General features: G+C 40.2%; 1 protein-coding gene across 3 annotated transcripts; it reads right to left on the bottom strand.

Annotated features, from left to right (window-relative positions):
* Positions 1 to 864: 864 nt before the first annotated feature.
* On the bottom strand, positions 865 to 16,001 carry pla2g6 (phospholipase A2, group VI (cytosolic, calcium-independent)). Of its 3 annotated transcripts, XM_049571850.1 has the most exons (19): positions 15,932 to 16,001; positions 14,600 to 14,820; positions 13,583 to 13,792; positions 11,807 to 11,987; positions 11,464 to 11,651; positions 10,715 to 10,811; positions 9,859 to 10,041; positions 9,163 to 9,271; positions 7,772 to 7,897; positions 7,074 to 7,164; positions 6,777 to 6,940; positions 6,534 to 6,684; positions 5,300 to 5,436; positions 4,912 to 4,989; positions 4,224 to 4,378; positions 4,056 to 4,107; positions 3,186 to 3,301; positions 3,011 to 3,084; positions 865 to 2,116 (listed from the first exon to the last, which is right to left on the bottom strand). In XM_049571850.1, exons 2-19 carry the CDS (start codon positions 14,812 to 14,814, stop codon positions 1,972 to 1,974), a joined length of 2,472 nt encoding a protein of 823 aa, XP_049427807.1. In that variant the 5' UTR covers positions 14,815 to 14,820; positions 15,932 to 16,001; the 3' UTR covers positions 865 to 1,971. The 3 variants fall into 3 exon arrangements, with proteins under 3 accessions (XP_049427807.1, XP_049427808.1, XP_049427809.1); XM_049571851.1 differs by lacking the exon at positions 4,912 to 4,989; XM_049571852.1 differs by lacking the exon at positions 7,772 to 7,897.
* Positions 16,002 to 20,810: the final 4,809 nt, after the last annotated feature.

The raw sequence follows: 20,810 nt of genomic DNA, 5'->3' as shown, positions 1-20,810 counted from the left end.
TTCAGCGAAGCTCGGCGTGATGACGTTCTGTAGTCTTATTTAGCCGCTTGTTAGCAAGCAACCGCTATTTTTAAGGCACATAGACTTCAAAATTCACAGTGGGGTATTTATTGAGAATAAAACGTGAAAATTCCTAAAGCTTGTGTTAACCACAGACCTTTTTGAGGCTCATAATCAAGAACCCATTCAAAAAACCCAATGACTTTGAGACAAGGGAACAAGGGGCTCTAAAATGCTAACTCATTTCCGGGTTGGCGGTCGGACTCCGTTAGCATTAGCTAGCTAATTAATTAGTCGTCTTGCATCTGGAGATGTTGGTTTATTCTTTTTTCCTTTTGTTTTGATCTTAAGAGGAACAACATGATTTTCGTACCTGTGCTACAACAATGGCCACTTTGATTTTTTTTTTTTTTTTGGCTAAAATTTAACTTTATTGTCATTACACAGAGTATATGTACTGAGTCAAAAAAATGTAGTTTTTATGCTTCATTTGCTTAATTTTTTTCTTAAGTCTAGTGTAATATTTAACCATATAAAGCACAGCTGACATGAAAAGCATATAATTATTTTATTCTCTGTCTAACATCTAAAACAAAGTGTTAGCTGTTATCTACCATGATTCCTTGAGATACAAGTGTGTTTTAAGTTTTGGTAGAGGGTTGAACCTTTTCGCAGTTGGAATAATGGACTGTGCTTTTAAATAAAGTTGACTCAGTTGTCTTTTGCTTGTTCTCTGGATTGTTTAACCGCCACATTGATTAATTGATAAGTCATCAGACCTGGGTTGAAATGAATGACAAGCCAGATATTCAAAAAAGAGTGTGATTGAAGGAGAAACATGTCACAGACACAATTCAAGTCCGTATTAATATATTTTTATTACCATATGAGTATACACTTCAGTAATTAATCCAAATACAAAAAACACAGGAAATTATTTGTAAGTTATACTTTATGTTGTGCAAGTAGCTGTGGGTCTTCTGTTTGTCTTTCAAGTAAGTTAAAAAGTCTAGTCGCAAGTTCAGTTGTAACAGTACATGTTAAATATGTGCTCAAGACACTTTTCCAGTTTACTGAGAGGTTGCACAGTGTGTAAGCAAATTATCAGGGCGTGTGAGGTTAAATATTAAGTTAAAAGTCAGTATAAATAACTTACACAGTAAAGGCATGACATTGAGTTGTGGAGAAAAAAGAGGAATCAGTACAAATGTGGGTCCCAGATATGTAAGGCAGAACTGGTTCATTATTACCATTATCCAAACTGTGCTACCGTATTCAGGGTGCCTTTGATCGTATGGCGTCATGGAAATGTCTGTGTGATGAGTGTCTTTTTTTTAGCTTCTTGGGTGAGAAAAAGGAACAAGAGAAAGAGGAATGAGGAGTGTTCCAGTTTTATAACAGCCAATCACCACTGAATTCAAAATTGCCTTATTGGCTACCCAACAGTCAGCTAAGGGGGGGAGGGCGATTGTTAACTGACAGGGTCACAGTTTGTGTGCTTCCTTTAGTTTTATATGGTTAATACTACTTCCTTCATCATTTCCTCTGTATTGTTGTTTGTACAAACATGAAACTTAATGAACCTTGATAGTGAGAAGGTCAGTGATAAAGTCACATAATGCTACATAACTTGCCTTTCAGTAGGCTATATTAAGTCAGTCGTTTTTATGTGTTCTCATTAGTTTTCATTTGTCTGTCTTGATTCACACATTTGCTACCGCGCACTGACATTTCAGCGGAAATGTGAGAGTCACTGTCGTCACGTCGTCTCTGAGAGTTTGAAAGAAAGACACACCAACACAGACGTTCCAGTCCTGAATCTGACAACATGGCTTGCTAATCTTTGTGCCCCATCCAAGCACTCTCGTCTTTGACTCCACTCTCGGGACTCTCCTTTGCTCTCATATTCTCTGTCTCTTCAGCTCTCACAGTCCAATCTTCGCAGCCTCTCCTTGTGGTTTTCTTGTGCTTTCATTTGTCCAGTAGCACCTTTGCCAGGGACTGTAGCTTTTCCCTCTTCTCGTACAGATACATCTGGGTTTCCCACAACATGTCCACCAGGACTGCATCACTCACTTCGTCCAGCATCACTTCCTGAGACAACTGGGGACTCAATCTGCACAAAAGACGATAAACAGTTTCACAGCACTTTAGAGATAATGTATATATATCTATTTTGTTTTCCGTAGCATGTGAGCACGTTTGTTAACTGATTTTACTGGACTTGAAATAAGTGCTGAGGGTGAAAAACTTGTCTGATGGCATGTATTCTCTTCCTGTTGACTCTAAAGCCGTGAAGAGGTGTGGTCATATATCTATATCTACACAACTCATGTTGCATTCACGTGAAATTACGGCAACGGGAAAATCATACAAACCATCCGACAGAATGGTGGTATGGTAAAATGAAGCATGCATGATGATATGTAAAGTAATTCAACTTTAAACAGCAATTCTCTGCTGACCTTACCGAATTTTACAGCCCTGCTCTCATCCACTAAAATGATATCCGACTTGCCGTCCACTGTTGCCCTGATACCATGTGAACACATAAGCCTGATGGTACATTATAAGAAATAATGGCTAAGAATATGAAAGCGATCGTCTCAATAGCTAAGTATGTTCTTCATGTGCATGTCATGGTAGTGTATTTATGACTGACAGGTGCCCCAAGCTCAGATTCCTGTAAAAGTTTTCTGAATTTCTTTTTTAATTGTGTGAGCAGTCAAATTACTCTCAGACACGGCACCTACTTTTCTACTCTTTGCCAGCCATATCTGTCTGATCTGTGTCATCAAACACATCACACTGCAGCACTTGTCTCATTAAAGGTAAAATGACTGCATAAAACATGGCACAGGAAGTGTGTCAAGTGTGTGTGATGAATGTGAGAGACAAAGAGAAGTGGGCAAAAGAGGAGATGGCGTGATAAAGATCAGAAAAATAGATGTGTCAGAATGATGACAGCAAGCAGATGAAACAAGAAATGAGCAGAGCCCTATCAGCTGACCTGTGGTAGATGGTGTCGATCATTTCACACCAGGCTGCAGCTCTGTCTACTGCGCAGCCATCAGAGTCTGTACACTGTCCAGTCAGAGAGAGGGAGAATGTTTTACAATTAAAAACAAGTATACACTTTCCTGTGATAACAAACAGATTGAAGCAAGTGCTGTACATGTACTCACACAGTCCACCAGCATCTTGCCCAGCTCCTTGGCTCCTACGAAGCTCTTGGCCAGCTCCAGAGGGTTGGAGGGTCGGAAAACATCCACAGAGCTCACCACCACCTGAGGAGGTTTACCTGGAGATACGCAGGTGCACCGATGTGATACAAGTGTTCAAACAGGAAGACTTTTGTCAGTTTAGTTATTCACAATGTGCTGTGTAACTTTTCCTGTGTTGCCATTCATACTGCTGCCTCTTTTTTTTTTAAACATTCGTTTTCTGTCCACAATTAAAATACAAAAGAAGATGGATCAGTGAGTGCCAGTGTTTTGTTTGTTCATTTAGTCTTTATTGCAACTGTGCACCCAACATTATCTTGAGATTTTCAGTTGTGCTTACTGTTTCTAAGTAATAGTTACTGCAGCTTTCAATGGAAGTGCACTAATTCATATACATGGGGGGAATTTGGTTGAAAATGTCTAATTAGATTCTTCATTAAAGCAGAAAGCACATGCCATAGGACAGACTCCAAAGTGCTGGAGATTGTGCGGGATCCAGGATGCAAATCACTAGCATATATATTGGGAGTGCCCTGTAATAAGACAATTTGGCTGAGATGCTGCTCCCCACAATAGAAGAATGGACAGATATAGTTAATGAAATATATACATAATGGAGAAAATTACTGCCTGGTCTCCTAACCAACTTAAAAAGAGAAGGTCTTAAGTCATGCTGTTTAAACTGCTGTAAGCCCATAATACTTTTTGTATCTGCAAGTATATATATATGCTGTATTTTTTTCCGGGTAATTGGTTGTCTGCTTGCAATTAACCCTTTAAAAAGCATAAAATTCATTATTCACAATGGTCAGACATAATAAAGTGACGTACCTGTACCAAGAGAGACCACTATACCCAACTTCTTAACTTCGTTTCCATGGCCCTGAGATGGAGGAGAAATAAGAGGGGATAAAAAAGAGGAGAGGGATAATTAAATGATCGAATTAAACATAAATGCTTTCATATGCAAAGACCTAGGACAAAGTAAAAACAGCCTACCTCTACTTTTAAAGCTTTATTGTATTGATGGATTTCTGACATGGCGTCTAATGTCGGGTTATTGGCCAGTAGCCCTCCATCCAGAAAGCGGCCCATTGGTCGGAAGTAGGTGGGGGCAGCGCCGCTGGAGCGGGCAGCTCGCCACACAAGTTGTTCTGGTGTAAAGACAGGGATATGAATATTTGAAAGAATTAGGCAGGCTTTAAGATACAAATTTACAGAGAAAGATTGTTAACCTCGCAAAACACACATTCACCCGTGTTGAAAAAGGCAAAGACATGTTATTTGCTGCTGTGCTATAACAGTTAAAAAAAAACATGTATTTGATATGGAATCACATTCAATGGGAAAAGTTGGACATTTTGGGAAATATGATTGTTGGCTTTCTTGCTGAGAGTCAGATAATTAGACTGATACCACTCTGATGTCTGCATGGTAAGTATGAAGCAACTAGCAGCAGGCTAACGTAGCTTAGCATAATGACAGGAAACAGAGAAAAACATGCTGTGTCTGAAAACAACAAAATCCATCAACCAGCACCTCTCAAGCTCACTAATTAACAAAGGGTCCAAGCGCTCATTGAAACATTTGAATTTTTAAGGTGTTGCCACAAAACTGTGACATATAAATTCTTTGTGAACCTGTTCCTTTCACATGCCTGTAGTCTCTCACTCACGCCGACACACACCTTCATCCGTCACCTTCCTACGCTTTCTGGGTGGCTCCTCTGTGTATCCTACTATCAATACATCCTCATCCTCCCATCCTGCAACAACAACATCATGGCTGGCACTCAAACAACACAGCAGAGGTGGACTTCAGAAACAGGATGACATGCAAGTTCAGAAATAGGTTTTTGCACTCGGCCAGTGCATCACTTTACAGGTTTCATTTCCTGAATGAACTGAGTCTTTCTTTGTCATTTCTTTACTGACCCCAGAATTTATAGCCACCAAGTGCAGGGTTTGCTTACTTTGACACCATCCAGTGGTAGTATCATGCAGTGCACTACCTCTCCAGTGCAACACCAGTGAGCACTTGCAAACAAACATAACGGGTTCAAGTTGTTGAGGTACCTTGTGGGGTGGTGAGGGGCTTGAACGTGGCAGTGGTGGCATATGGCGGCTCTCTGTGGACGGAGGGAGGGTCATAGTTCCTGAAGATGTGCAGCTCACCTGGATGTCTGTCTGCTAGAACACTGGTCACCATCACCCTGTGCAGGAACAAATAAATGAGTGGAAAGAGAGAAGAACATGTTTGAGAAAAATACAGGCAGGTGCTGCAGCATTTATGTATTTCACTAAATGTAACAAAAAATAGTTCATTTTCAAACTCTGGTTACTATTTTAAGAAGAAAAGTTTCAGTGGTTTCAGAGCATTGGCACACATTTTTAAGACTTAAGTCATATTTCCCAGAGTATTGAGGCTTGTTGGAATGCCACAATCCAGCACTCCAGTGTGAAATCAGCTCAACTTATTAACTTGTTCACTTGACAAAGTAATTTTTCTTAAACTGACCAATCACAGCTAAGGAGTAGGATATTTAAAGCTTGTTGATGTCATTTTTACCAACAGCAGACACCCAGGAAACACAAATTACCAGAGGAAAGAAATAAATATTATTTTATGGAAACTCATTGGCTGAGTCTTCTGGGAAAATTCTTTGAGTATGCGTTTTAAATTTGCATATTTTTGTGTGGTATCATAGTACTGTCTTACACTATTTAGCTAGCTAACATTAGAGCACTTTAACATTTGATAGTGAGTATGTCTGTGGAGACATTTTCATTCCTAGTGCTCCTGTGCAAGGCCTCCATGAACAGCAGTGGCCTTTAATGCCAATTTGACATAATGGACAAACAGTGGAATTATAACTTCCAGGTCCATCACGTGATGCCATTGGCCCCAAAAAGACTTTCTCCCATAGACTAGCATTATGAAAGAAAGGTCTCTAAATCAGTAGATAGATTTTTATGAGCATCACAAACTCCGCAAAATGACTAATTTCCCTTTCAGAAATGATCCATTCAGTTCAATAACATAAAAAAAGTCTAGAAGAGCCGCAAGATTGAATTTATCCCTGTAGCAAAGGGCTAAAATGAAAGTTAGCTGCTCAGCTGGCAAAAATCACTTGCTTTATGGGCTCAACAATGCAAAAGATCTAGGTAATATACCTGGGAAATAAAACTTTTTTGGTTTCATGTGCCACTGAACAAGGCCACATCTCCTCATCTGTTTCTCTTTATACAGTCATGCTTTGCACACTCTTCTGCCTAAAGCCTAGCGGACAGATTCAACCTGAGCAGTTACCTAGGGTATCGGACGTCTGTCATCTTGGTGTTCTCCCCAAACTCTTTCTTCAGGAAGTCCTCCAGTGGTGCTGATTCATAAGGTCGTGACCCCCTGAAAACCTGCTCCTTCATCCTAAAGTACAGGCAGCGCAGGTACTCCATGGATTTACCTAAAAAGAGAAGCAACATGATTATTGTTTTGATGCTATGTTATAAAAACCATTTGGAAAAAATATACTGTAAGGGAAACAAACACACACACCGTGGATTATAGCGAGGGCCAGGATGCCGCCCGTGCTGGTGCCAGCCACCCAGTCAAAGAGCTCTCTGGTGGGCCGACCAGCTTCCCTCTCCAGCGCAATCAACATCTGGATCAACACCAGGCCTTTAATACCTCCACCATCCAGACACAGCAGTCTGTCCATCCTGCAGGGGAGAGGAGAGGATTAAAACATCTTTTTTGTAGTGTTCTGTCTCCCGACCTGCTATATTCATTAAAAAACTCTAAAAAAAAATATTCATTAATAAAAATACAAACAATGTAAAGTTTCTTACTCACTTCTTTTTCTCCATTCTGGGGCCGTCCACTTCAGATGTGCCTCTGCTCATTGCACTGACGGCAGCCCCCATATACATGATGTCCTCAAACCCTGTCAGCCAATTACAACAGCTATTGATATGGGACCAACACATGGCATCAAGTGTATGCATGAAGGACGGGAAAGAATAGGGCTGACTAGGTTTTCTACAAGCCATGTGGGAGTTTTACAGGGAGTGTCTATGTGTGGTTTCACTGTCCGAAAAGAACCTACGCTTTGAATCAATACACTATCAGCATAGCCACTTATAAAGAAGTGAACGGGAGGGAGGCAATGCTGTCTCATCACATATTCTTTTTAGCAGTGCTGATTCATCAAAAAAAATATCACACTTTGCGGCTGAAAATCCACAAAAAACTCAGATCTTGTTCAGAAATACAAATTCCCCCTAATCACTTAAATATGACGCATAAAAATCTGTTAATCTGTTAACAATCAGCCTGCACTCTTTGGAATATGAAACAAAGCTAAATCCATCTAGCTGTCCAATCTGTATGAAGTTTGATAAATGAAAAAATAAAATAAAAAATGCAGAGTTATGAAAAGAGAAACACACTCCCCAATATACTTGATACTTTAATGAATCGAAATGAGACATTTAAATATAAGTAAGGTTGAAACAGTGAAGGAGGGGCTGAAGGAGGGATGGCGTTGTTACCTATGCCTTTATTGCCTGGAGGCTTGGCGTTGTTGGAGAAGGGGGGAGGACTGCCAGGGGAGGGTGGGAGGCACCGCTGGACCCCTACACTACACAGCATGTCCAGCAGTATCTTTCTATTAGGACCTTTAATGTTAACACAAACACATCCACACACACATGCAAGTCAACATGTTAGACATGCACGCACACACACACACACACACACACACACACACCACAAAAAGCAGTGAGAAAGATGACAGATAAAGACAGAGAGATAGATGGGAGACAGAGAGAGAGAAAGCAAGAACATAAGCAAGCTGTTAGCGATTATCATGCATTTCAAAAATCAGTAAATGACAGTTAACTCCTTTAACCACCATTTCTGCTCCAGAGCAACGAGTGGGTGGCGTCATACACAATCATCTCTACGCTCAATCAACAATAATGCTCATGCGATTATGCTGTTTCTGAATAGAAAGACAAATTCAGGAGTTACAATGTCTAAATCTTTTATATAAATCTAAGTGAAATATCAAAATGTGCATGTGCATGCAACTTTTGACACATGGTGCATTTTACATTATTATTAGTAGAAGTAACATCAGTTATCTCAGACATAGTCTCATGCCAATGTGCACTGAAAGTATGCATCATACTGGTGTGGTTCTTTTAACCACGCTACAGACCAGAGAGGTAATGTGTCAAGGTAGCAACTAGACTGTTTCTGATCAGTCGGCCACAATAAAGAGGTCACCAGCAAAACAGAAACACCTTTCTACAATCCAGTATGACACAATTAAAAGAAGTAACTTCTACATTTGTGTTTAATCATTTCCAATCATTTCAAAATTGTGTCAGAGCCAAAGTAAACTGGTAACTTCTGAAATTACAATACAGTACAAATACTGACAAAGGTGAGAGAGCAAAGATTTTTAGCTTTTGTAACTGAAATATTTTCAAATGCTACTCACGTGTTGTGCTGCCCTCTACTGTTGAGAAGGTGAACATGGTAGTATTGAGTTTGTTTATCTTTTATCTGTTTACTTCCAAGACGCGGACGGTGTTCTACCCATGTCACTTCTAACCAGTCACTACACAATGTATTGAGATGAGACACTAAGGATTATTCAAAGAAAACAAAAATTTTGCAAATCATTCATTACACAGCCATTTCCATGCATTAGCTTTAGTGTCTACAGTGGAACACATGCATTTCAGTGAGGCTACGTGTTTTAGAGATATGCAAACTGGCCTGTTAGGTCGAGCATATTAAGTTCCATAAACTCATCACTAGTCCTTATTTGCCTCCTGCTTCTCTTCCTTGAATTCATCCTGCGTATACCTCCTTGCTTCCTTGCCTCCTTACAGTTTAAAGCTCTCTTTTTCATCCCTTTTCTCTGTCTTACCTTTGCTGGTGCGAGCAGCGATGAGTCCAGGTGTCTCTCCCAGGTCGTTGTGGACCTCCACATCAGCCCCGAATACAATGAGAGCTTTGATCAGCTCTATGTGGTCCTTCTAATGAACACAGAGAGAGAGAGAGTAATTTAAAATGTGATTTTTTTTTTAAACATACAATTCTACAGCAAAATGACAAAGAAAGGAAAAATACAACTGTGGATAGTCCACAAGATGTCATCAGTTGTTGGTTAAGCTTTTGGGGTGTATCTTTTTCGATTTTTCATATTACATAAACAGCACAGTTGAAACAATTTTTTTTTTCCAGTTGTGAAAAATCTGAGTTGTGCATCTTTGACTAGCTGAAAACAACAAGAACATTTCCTTCTCACGAAATGTCAGCAGGAACTCATGTCAACTGAGACAGAGAGATAACATGTTGCAGTGTAAGTATGCTGGCCATCACAGAGAAGCAGATCTGTCGAGTTTATTCATACCGTATGTGTGATGCAACCTCATTTCCTAATTGGCCGGAATTTCAAAACTTGTGTAATCTTTTAGTTTTGTCTCTTCTCTGCCTCCTAATGCTATGTTGCAACCACTTGACACATCTCTTCCCTTTTATGAACACTTTCATTATCAGCAAGAGATTACTGTTGTCATGTGGAAAATAAAAACAAGGCAGAGATGTTATCTTGTACACACACCTTCATAGCGAGGTGTAGAGCTGTGTTTCCATCCTGGCCCTTCAGGTTGGCGTTCGCTCCGTGGGTGAGCAGCACCATGGCCGCCTCAAAGCGCCCCTTCTTGGTCAGAATATGGAGGGGGCTCTCTCCGGTCTTACTGAGGTAGTTCACCGCACAGCCGTGTTCCAGCAGCAAACGACACATCTGGCGAAGAGAGAGGGAGATTTATCTTAACATCTGCTTGGTATTTCCCCTCAAATGTTACGTTTGAATTCTGAATTCTCTGTGACACGTTTCTGATTCCTGATGTGAATGTCTTGGTTCGGTGGCTTTGAGCAAACAATTACAGGCCACTATCACTGAATGGGAGTTGTGTAAGTTTTGTAACAGTAGCTTGAACTCCAACTGGTTGCTAAAGATAAAAGAGACAGTTCACCCAAAAATCAAAGTGAGGTAGATATCGGCCTTCTTTCCAATATACAGTAACAGACCTAGGTGGCACTCGGCTTGTGGTGCTCAAAGAGCCAAAAAAAAAAATACATTTGAATGAAACTCAACAGCAATGTCTCTTTCCAAAAATCATGACCCAGGTGTAGTTTGGTAGAAAAAAAAGAGCTTTTTGAATGTATTTTTGGCACTTTGAGCACCACAAGCTGAGTGCCATCTAGTTCTATTATATTGGAGAGAAGGCAGACATCTCTATGACCGATATCTCAAACACTCATTCAGAGAAAAACAGTCTAGATCGATAGATTGCAACACAGGTAAGAGGAGAAATATATATAAAAATATATTTCTAAATATATAATATATATAAAAATGTACAATAATTCAAACAGCTCATTATGGATTTCAGTTCTGATGCATTATTTTTCACCTCAGCAGTTTTGGACCAGTGGAGAGGCGTCCCTCCATACATGGAATCCTCAGCATGGAGCTGGCCTGGGTCCGCTTTGAGAATCTCCTCCACACAGCTGACAGTCAAACACACAATAAAAGAGGATTATTATATACTGTACTAACTGACGTACATCTTTTTATATCTCTTAAATTTTGTACTCTGGAAATTTGAGTAACCCATTCAAAAGGCCCAATTTGTCTCTGCCTTTAGTACAGAGCATTTTAATTTCTGTCTCCTTACTTTGATGGAAAATCAATTTAACAACCTCAGCAGCTCCCAATCCAGTACAGACAATTCAAATGCTCAGTATTACTTATGAGTTCAGTTAATGTGCTTGAGTAGATACTCATCAGAATTGTTCCTTTATTTACTTTTATGTACTGTCTTATACGGGTAAATAAACTCCTGCAGGTATGTTGCAAAAACAAGCATCTATCTACAGCTGAAGGGCTATTTATGATGAAGGAAGAGCAGCAGAGTAACCAGGCGCAACTATTAAATCTTATGCTCTTTAGTGTCATTGATGAAAATACAGATACCTTCCAGCTCCTGGGAAGCTGGTTTATAACAGTATGTTTGGACACTGCATAACTATCAAGAAACATTCATTTGAACACCTACACGAAGACTTTCATGGACCGATTACAACTTACAGAAACCATTTCAATATCTACAAGCAACAAAATGTGTTGGAAGTCATTATCTTCATCTTTAACCTTCCTCACCCCTTCTCACTATACTTCATGGCACTGTGAATCGCGTAGCCAGTGCCACCATTGACATCACACTTGGCCCCACCCTCCAACAGAGCTTTTACGGCATCCACGCGTCCCAGACGGCAGGCCACATGGAGCGGCGTCTCTCCGTTGCTATTCAGCTCGTTCACCCCCGGACACAACCGCGAGCACATGATCTGAATGAGGAAATGATTATGTGATGAAGGGTAGCATGTTGGATGAAGTGGGAGGAGGGAAAATGGTGTTACTTTACAGTTTAAAGAGTGACATCAGTTGAAAAAGAGAAATTTGATCAGATTGAATGGTAACAGTAACTTCTCTTCTGTCTCACCTGGATTATGGTAGAAGTATCCTGCTTGGCCGCGCAGTGCATGGGCGTCTCCCCATTGCAGTCTTTGATGTCGGTGCGAGCCTGGCTTTCCTCCAACAGCTCCTTCACGCATGCAGAGTCGCCACGCTCACATGCCCGGTGCAGCGGCGTCTGACCTGATGCATTCCGAGCATTGATCTGACTGGAGACAGAAAAATGACCTAGATGATTTCATTTCTGGGTAAAGAGTGGCACGGATTATTGACTTTAATCATTTTATGTCTTTAAGATTCTGATTGCAGCTACACACACACAAGGATCACACAGGTCACTAAGGGAAAAACACTCTTGGTTGTATGTTTTTTAAACCAGTCACAATCATCTTGGGCAGAGCTAAGCCTAAGGGCTTGGGAGGGAACTTGCTTTGGTGGAGAGGCAAGCGCTGGCATAAAAATGGCTAAATCCCTGCTAAAGGGATCGCAACATTAAACTTTAAAATACATTTTAACGTGTAAGTTGCTAGCTTGGAGGTTGTTGTTTCATGCACAGTGTTAAAGCAAAGTCTGGAGATAGTTCTGACTATAGGAGACTATTTTATTGTAGCAACAGGGATACTGAAAACAGGAACACAGAGGAAGCGTGTTTCCATCTGAGATAGGCGGTTGATGACAGGCTTTGTACCAACAGTCTACATCCTGTGACTCAGACTATGATTGAAGTGATGGCTTTTAGGCGGATACTGTTTTCCAATCACATCACTGCTATATGAGAGTGAGCTTGTAGAGACTTTGGAGTTGCTTGCGATGCATGGGAAAGCCACTACAGTGAACTCTTAGCCCACTTTATTGACAAAGTGATGTTAACATTGTGTGGCAATGCAGCTCCAGCAGGGACAGATTAGATTTTCTTCTTCCAAGGTCTGACAGTTGGCTGCAAACCAAAAGCTTTTTAATTGTCACTTCAAATGTCCTTTTCATGATGTTGATTGTTCCTCTCTTTGTATTGCATCAACATGTACTGAAATGAATGAAAACCAAATGCTGCATGGCAAATGAGTAATGCCAAGTACCACAGGCTCGACTGAATCAGTTGAGGAACTCGTTTGTTCCTCAGTCTTTCGATAAATTAAATTAGAGTATGGCTTCTAAGTGGCCTGGGTTGAGCACTATATGCATTAGGTAATGAGTGATATGTTGCACTATATACGCTTTTCGTAATGTCTGTTTTGATTTCTAGCGTTTGTTGCATGATTCTGTTGTCTGGTTAAATGTTGTTTTGTATTTCTGTATTATTTCTAAACAGCTGATGTCCAGGGACGCAAGATAAATTTCAGAAATGTATTCAGACAATAAAGAGAAATCAAATTAAATCAAGTAACCTGTAAAGCGCTGTTGTTCTGATCTACTAGTTTTTGCATTGTTTGCATTCAGCTGGGAGTCTTACACTGGCTGCCTCCCAATTAATGCCTCTGTGGAACAGGCTTACACATCATAATCCACTCTTAATTCAACTTTATCCTGAGGCACTTATCTCTGGGTGGACTGCCCTGAGCCACAGACTAGTGCTGAAATTATTACTCAGCTCATCCTTTAGTTGATCACCAGAAAACCTACCAATAACAGTTTTGATAATCACTTAACAATACAACAATTTAAGTGATTTACCAAGCACAAATGCCAAACATCTGCAGGTCGCAGCTTTTCAAATGACAACGCTTGATGCCTTCAAAACTGTCTTACAACATTTTTCTCAAGTAGCAACAGCCGGCCAAATCAAAATCAGTGTTTTCCATCTTACCTCTGTACATAGTTATGTTTGAGACACTCTCTCAGGCCTGTCTCCACGGCAATGTGGGCGGAGCTCCAGTCAGGATGGCTGCGGATGCAGTCCACGATTGGCTGGGCGGTCTCAGCCTTCAGAGGAAGTGTCTCATAAAATGGCCGAAGCTTGAGGGCATACTGGGGGAACCAGTTCATGGCGTCCTCCTCTGACGCCACCTGAAACAGCCTGGTTTACAACACAGTGCAGTGATTATTACACAGTCTCATTTCACAAGAACCATGAGGGGAAATCTGAATGAGTGGCCAAAACGTGAGTGTGGTAATATTGGTACAAATCCTTGAATGTGACTTTTCAAATAAGTTTTACTGATTGTTTATAAAGTAAAGATGCACTCCAGTTTTCTCATTTGTTTACCACTGCTAATTAATTTTGTAATCTTTATGTTGACAATTTGCAGATTATGTGACACTGAGGTGCTTACATGGAAGTTCAAGTTTTAAAAGTAGCTTTGACAATTATATGGTAAATATTCAGTGTAATTTTAGAATTTTAGAAGTTCTTAAAAACCCTTTTCTTTTTTGGATGCTATTGCAGGGACCATAATTGCATTCGAGGTAAGGTCTAAATTTAAATCATCCATATTTCCCTGGCAGAGATTAAAAATTGGATTTCTGTTCTGACAAATTGTAAAACCTTCTTATGTTCACTGCTTAACCCAGCTTCTCAGATCTATGGCTGAATGACCCCGCACTGAGTCATTCAAGATAAAGGGCTTTGGTTTTGTTAAGCTGCATTGTTGGATAATGGTGTATGTCAACAGTGATCCATACTAAATCAATAATGTTATATGTTACAAGTAGTAAACAAATCTGCATGGGACCATAGAATCACAAACTACCAAAAGCTGCACCTTAAAATGTACGAGTGGTCATTTTAGCTGACGTTGTGGCACATGTAAGCCCAGTTCAGTGGCTGCACTTCACTGCAAGTGCCACATATCACACCACACCACTCACCCTGATCAATACTGACCTCAGAGTGACGTGAGGCGTCTCAGGGCACATTAGCAGACAGTCCCATGACTGGCATTGTGTGTGTCTGTACAGGATCATGCGTCCTTCCTCTTTCAGAAGGATCTTGCCTCCCCCAGCGTAGTCAGCCAGCGGCACATCCCTGACCCGGTAGGGGTTGGTGAAGAGGGTTGACACAGAGGACACAGTGTCTAAGAGACGGCCAAGGAACTGCATTGTCACCTGAGAACAAAGAACAGAGAGCTTAGGGAGGACTCGGACAATCTATGCTGTAGAATAGACGGAGACGGCAGCACGTGAACGACACGAGGCTGAGTGTCTCTTTGGATTCTGCAAATTTGTTATTTGTCTGTTCTTATACCACAGTCTATACTGTATATAAACAGTGGCATCTGTAGTGTATACGCCTATTCATATTGTACCTCCAGCTTTTCTTCTGTGCATATTTACTATCAGCACAACGCTACTTACACTGTTTACACGATTTGTTTATATTCGTAGCAGTGTAAAGACTCTACATACTGCTCACACTGTGTATATCTAGTGTACTAACACCCCTGTCTGTATTTTATTCTGTACATTACTCTGCACGTTATTGTTCCTCTGCACTTCTAGATAGATGCCAAACTGCATTTTGTTGTTTTAATACCTGTGCAGTGACAATAAAGTTGAATGTAATCTAATCTCTATGATCTCTAACTCAAATATGACAGAGGGTTTTGGCTACACATGCAGAAATGTCTGGCTCAGCCCTGCTCTAACACAGCCTGTAGGATTGGTGTCAGCATCAATGAATGATTTATTCTGTCCACAAGACTCGGTGTGACCTCTCAAGAACAGCAACAGGTGTAATACCTCAGATATTGCATATTATACTTGAAGTAACGTTAGTCTCAAATTTGTGGTTAGATGAGGAGAGCAACGAACTCACTCTTATTTCCTGTGAGGTATAGCTATTAATACTAACTTGTTACCGGCTGAGCTGCCATATCAGTTGACGTCTCGGGTTAGCTGTCACCTCTCCACTTCCTATTACACTCTGAGACCATCTAGTGACGATGCAAACTGAGGCTGGTCGTTATTTAAATGAGGAACAAGTGGCTCCATTCATGCTGCTCACGAGTTCCCAGTTAAACAGAATCAATTTGACACGATACCTAAAGCTAAAACAGAGAGGCGGCGGACACACTCAACGAAACCCCCTTTTGCTCATGTTTTTAATATAAATATCCCAAATATTGTGAGCCTCTACACTACAGTTAGCTTCATGTTAAATGTAGCTAATCGCATTAACTCGTATACACGGAGCTAGCCGCTGTCAGTCCATTCTTACCTGCTAGCTGTCCTCTGTTATCGGCTGACTTCTGACAGCGACATCAACAGCCACGACGCTGCAACCAAACTTGCTACAAATCATGACTGACGTGACGTGCTCCAATCAGAGCTCAGGATCTGGTCGCGATAGGTAAAAGGGGAGGGGCATAAGCATTGAAGAAGCTGGGGTGGTCCTCACTTTGGAAAGTCCCACAGGGGACTGTTCAGTGACCATTAACACCAGAGCTGGAAGAAGGTTGATAGCAATATTACAATGAAAAGAGTGCAGAGCAAATGTAAAAGCACACATAATGCTGTCTGTGTTTTGGAATTAGAGTTCTGTAATTACATAACTGGAAAGACTCAGCATTAGGTTCATTGTCAATTGGGTTTTCATTTAGGGACTGTTCGTTAGTTATCAAGGTGGAGGGGGTGGTGCAAAAAAGAGGAGGCATATCAAATATTTTTTGTAAGCACTGGGGAAGGACTTGATTTTGGCTTAGAGGAAGGGCATACAAATTTTAATTGTTGTATTTTGCATTTGTTTTACCAACGATTTTGAAAGATAACATGCTTTGGATGGCATGTTACCTTTAGCCCTTTTTACATAGGAATTGTGCAAATTTGCAGAAAATCAGTCTTTTTTCGGCATTGGCAGTATAAAAACAAAATCGGGGAGTGCAGCAAAATGCTGCCTACCTACTCTTGTATACAGAATGTGCCTTTTTCGGGGCAATGGGGGGCTTGAGCAAGTAACAAAACGTTTAGCTCAGCGTGTAGTCTGAGTGGGCAGAAGTTCGCTGCATAGATCAGCCTCACATTGGGCGGAACGAGCCACCCGCTGAAGTCCCGCCCTACCACCTCCGGTTGTGTAGCAGTTTTCAACCGTTTTCAACACATCCTTAACTAACTGTTTGATCTTGCGGGGATGTAGCCATTTTTCTGCCATGGTTCGCGTCCTGTAGACGATATTTTTGTGGGCGTGTTATACCATAACCTGTTTCCCCCCAGCAATATTTTTGCAAGTGCACCGTTGCTGTGACACCACCCAGAACGACTGTGATTGGTTGAAAGAAATACAAGCAGCCGGGGCGTTTTTTTCTCCAATCTTAAAGTGAGAGTCGGCCCAGCCAGACCTTTCTTTTCTTGAGAAAGGTCTGGTGAGTGAGACTACTCAGCTTGTGACGTGTAAACAGTGACGTGGGAGGGAAGCCGCACCTAGTGAGTCCTTCTGTGATTCTCTCATAAGTTGGCCCATCCTTCACCGTTCCCGTCATCTGACGGTTAATGGCCTCTTTGTTTGCGGGGACAAGGAGGGCGCACAATTCTTTGTCTCCTCAGTTGCTCATCTTTACAGTGTCTGTCAGGTTTGCATTTCCCTCTTGCTACTAGCTGCTAATTCCTGCTATCAGCTGTTTCCTGTTAGTCCACCGCTAGTGAGTCGCACATGCGGTGTCATCAACAGCTCCTCCCACAAGTCATCAACAGCTGCTCCTGTGGCGGAAGGGCGCCTCATTCTTTTTAAACCAAAAAGGTTCTGTCAATATGCTTACCCCTATGTGGCGGAAAATTGGGCACTTCGGATCAGCTTGCCAATCCGGCTCTATGTGTCTAAACGCTCGCAGCTTGCCGGCAAAACAGCCCAACATTCACGGAAAATCCGGCAGTGTAAGAGGGCCTTTTAAGAATTGCCAAAATTACACCTTTTATCATAGCCACAAACTGTAAAAAACAGGGCTGTCAAAATAACGCGTTAATTTTTACTTAATTAGTAACAGACAAAAATAACACATTAATAAAATGATGGAGGCAGACGAGACGATGTTGTTTGGCCCCTTGAATGGAACATTTACATTTAGGAAAACGTCCAGATGGAACTGTTGATGGGAGCACCATTCTCTGCAGTTTCTGCAGTAATTAATTTTCATACCATCAAAGTACTTCAAGCCTGAAATATCACCTCAAGAAAAAGCATTTAGCCTCTGATGCTAGTGTTAGCAGCCAGCCTCATCAAGCCACACTTGACCAGGCGTTCAGACGCAAACTGAGTAGGTCTACCTGTAACCGACTAATTAACTCCCTCATGAAATGGATTGCAATGGACTGCAGACCCGTTTTAGTGGTAGAGGACAGGGGAGACAAATTGTGTCCAAAATCCAGCAGCGTTACTATACAACACGTATGACAAAATTCATTGTAATTATTTAAATACTTTCACAGCAAAAGTTGATGTATGTGATTAATTTAGATTAATTAATCACAGAGCATGTAATTAATTAGAGTTTTTTTTTAATTGCTAAATCAGAAATGATCGCTGTATTTTCACATTCCAGACGGTCCTTGTACACATCATGTGCAATGGGCACTTCCTTCAGAAAAAAATACACAACCAAATCTGTGCTTAAAATAGTGATATTTCATTGAAATCTGACAGTCTCTGGACCCATCATATCGAGGGCTGAGAACCAAGAGGGTGCAAGTGACATTTCACCAACTTTACAGGAGAGCCAAAACAAAAAATGACCATAGTTTGCTCTTACTTTCTGTACTGATTTCACCTATTTAAAGCACATTTATTGACACAGATGGATGACACAATACTTAATGAATAATAATTTATCTTTTAGTCAAAAACATTTTTTTTTTTCAACATTTCTAAATTTCAAAATTAGTCACATACGCCTTTTTGGCACCAAGGTTTTCAGTTCATTTGGATATAACATATGGCGTATCTGATAATTTCATGAGCAGAAAAGAATATGAATGTGCTTTTAAAAGAACAACAGTCATTTTTACACAATAAAAGTCATTAAAACATATTTATATTAGATTATTTTTTTCAATGCTATTTATTTTTGAGTAGTTATACCATCGACAGAATAGACAGAAAGCAATTACAATGATACAATACAATGAACATCGATGATAATTTAAGAATTAATTTAATTATTAAACATTTAATTTAAATGATCTTTTAAATTCATTGAAATTATTGTTAAAACCTGATTCCATACTGTCAGTGGACTGGACAACAATAGGAATTAATATGTTTTCAAGTATTTGGAGTATGCGCAACAGTATTCATAAATTAATGACACTGACTAAACTAATCATGTGAGCAAAATAAACAAAATATTAAAAACTGAATGTAATCTACATTACTAGTTGTTTAATTGCTACTATGCATTACATCTCACTTTGATTCAGAAACCTTCAAAGACTGGTAAAAGTCCATATAGGAGCAGGGGATACTGTCATTTGTACAGAGTGTGACCAAGTCTTTTTTTTTTTAGCGCACTGATCCCTGGTCGAGATTTGTTCAACTTTTTAACCCAATTGCATGTGAACCTCTTGTCTCCTGTGTCCCAACTTCAAGAATGCAGAATTCATCACTAGAAAGTTCATACTTGAATTGGACACATCTCTCCTGTCTCGGCTCCACCTCTTTCTCTCCTGTACTGCTGTAATACATAAAAACACATATAAACTATTTCTGTAATTATCTGCAGACCCCAACCCCAATAATAGTTAATCTCCCTTCCCTTCATCTGTCATATAACTAAACAGTGATCAAATACAAACATGCTGAAACATAGGCTAGTAGTTTAGTAGCTAGCAACTAGCCTCCACTCCCTAGAGGCTAAACTAGCCAGCTAAAGGCTAACCTTACTGACACATGTAACTGTTAAAACTTATCCTCATCAGTCTGACTCAAGGCATTTTCTGTAATACATAAACACACTATGTAAACTGTCTCTGTAATGATCTGCAGAATTTCCCCCATAATAGTTACCCCCCTTCACCTGTCTTATAACTAAACATGCTGAAATAGGCTACTAGTTTAGTAGGCTAGTTAGGCAACTAGCTTCTGCTCGCTAAAGGCTAAACTAGGCAGCTAAAGGCTAAAGGATAATTTTACTGAAACAATGTGGAGTTATTTCTGGTGAAATAACTGTGACAATACCTCTTCAGTGTTAAACACCACTTTTCTGTGGCAGCCTTTTCTAGTCTTACATTTACTATCAGCCATTTTGACTTATGTGCTGTCTTCAGACTTTGCCCATAATACATTTCTCAGGATTTACGCCCTTCTGGCTCTAACTGCTTCTGTATGTTCACAGTTAAGACCTTTGGTTTTTGTTTAATAACTCTAAATTTATTAATATTTTACTTCTATAATTTTGTCAGTAGGAAGAGCTCATCAAGAGCTTTCAGGTGATATAACTCATTTTTGACCAAAATGTCACTTACGCCCTCTTGGTTCTCAGCCCTCGATATGCAATGGACACTTCCATCAGAAAAAAGTACACAACCAAATCTAAGCTTGAAATAGTGATATTTCATCAAAACCACTTTACGCTAACCAGGATGCACGACAGGAGTGGAAAAACCAAGGCTTTTTTTTTCAACTTTCAAACATCAGAGGGGAAGTTTTCAAAATCTAATAACTAATTTATGGTGAAGGGAGGGTCATGCATTTTCTGCCAGTCACTCCTATGCTCAAAGAAAAAAAAATTGTAGCTTCGGGGAGGGTCAAAATAAAAGATAAATAAATGAATTTAAAAAAAAGAAAGAAGTCAAACTCCAGCCACCCCACTACACTGATAAGTAAAGAACAGTCCCTTACAAGGAATTTGCCTTGATGTTTGGTGCATGTATTAAACATATTAAGAGGGAATAAAATATAAGCAAAGTACTACAAAAGACAAGAACATAGAACAAAAAGATTACAATAAAATATGAAGAACTGTTTCAGAATGAGAGAGTTGAACAATTTTGTGCAGGAGGTGCAAACATAGTGGTCAGTGGATGTGCATAAGTGTGTGTGAATGTAACAGGCTGTACTTTAATGCTGATGTTGACTGATTAAGGTTGAGTTCATTTTAACTACTCCATAG

Source organism: Epinephelus fuscoguttatus, linkage group LG3, assembly GCF_011397635.1.
Source record: "Epinephelus fuscoguttatus linkage group LG3, E.fuscoguttatus.final_Chr_v1".
In the NCBI taxonomy this organism is placed as follows: domain Eukaryota; kingdom Metazoa; phylum Chordata; class Actinopteri; order Perciformes; family Serranidae; genus Epinephelus; species Epinephelus fuscoguttatus.
The sequence above is the reverse complement of the archived record's forward strand: the minus strand, read 5'-3'. Positions and strand labels throughout refer to the sequence as shown.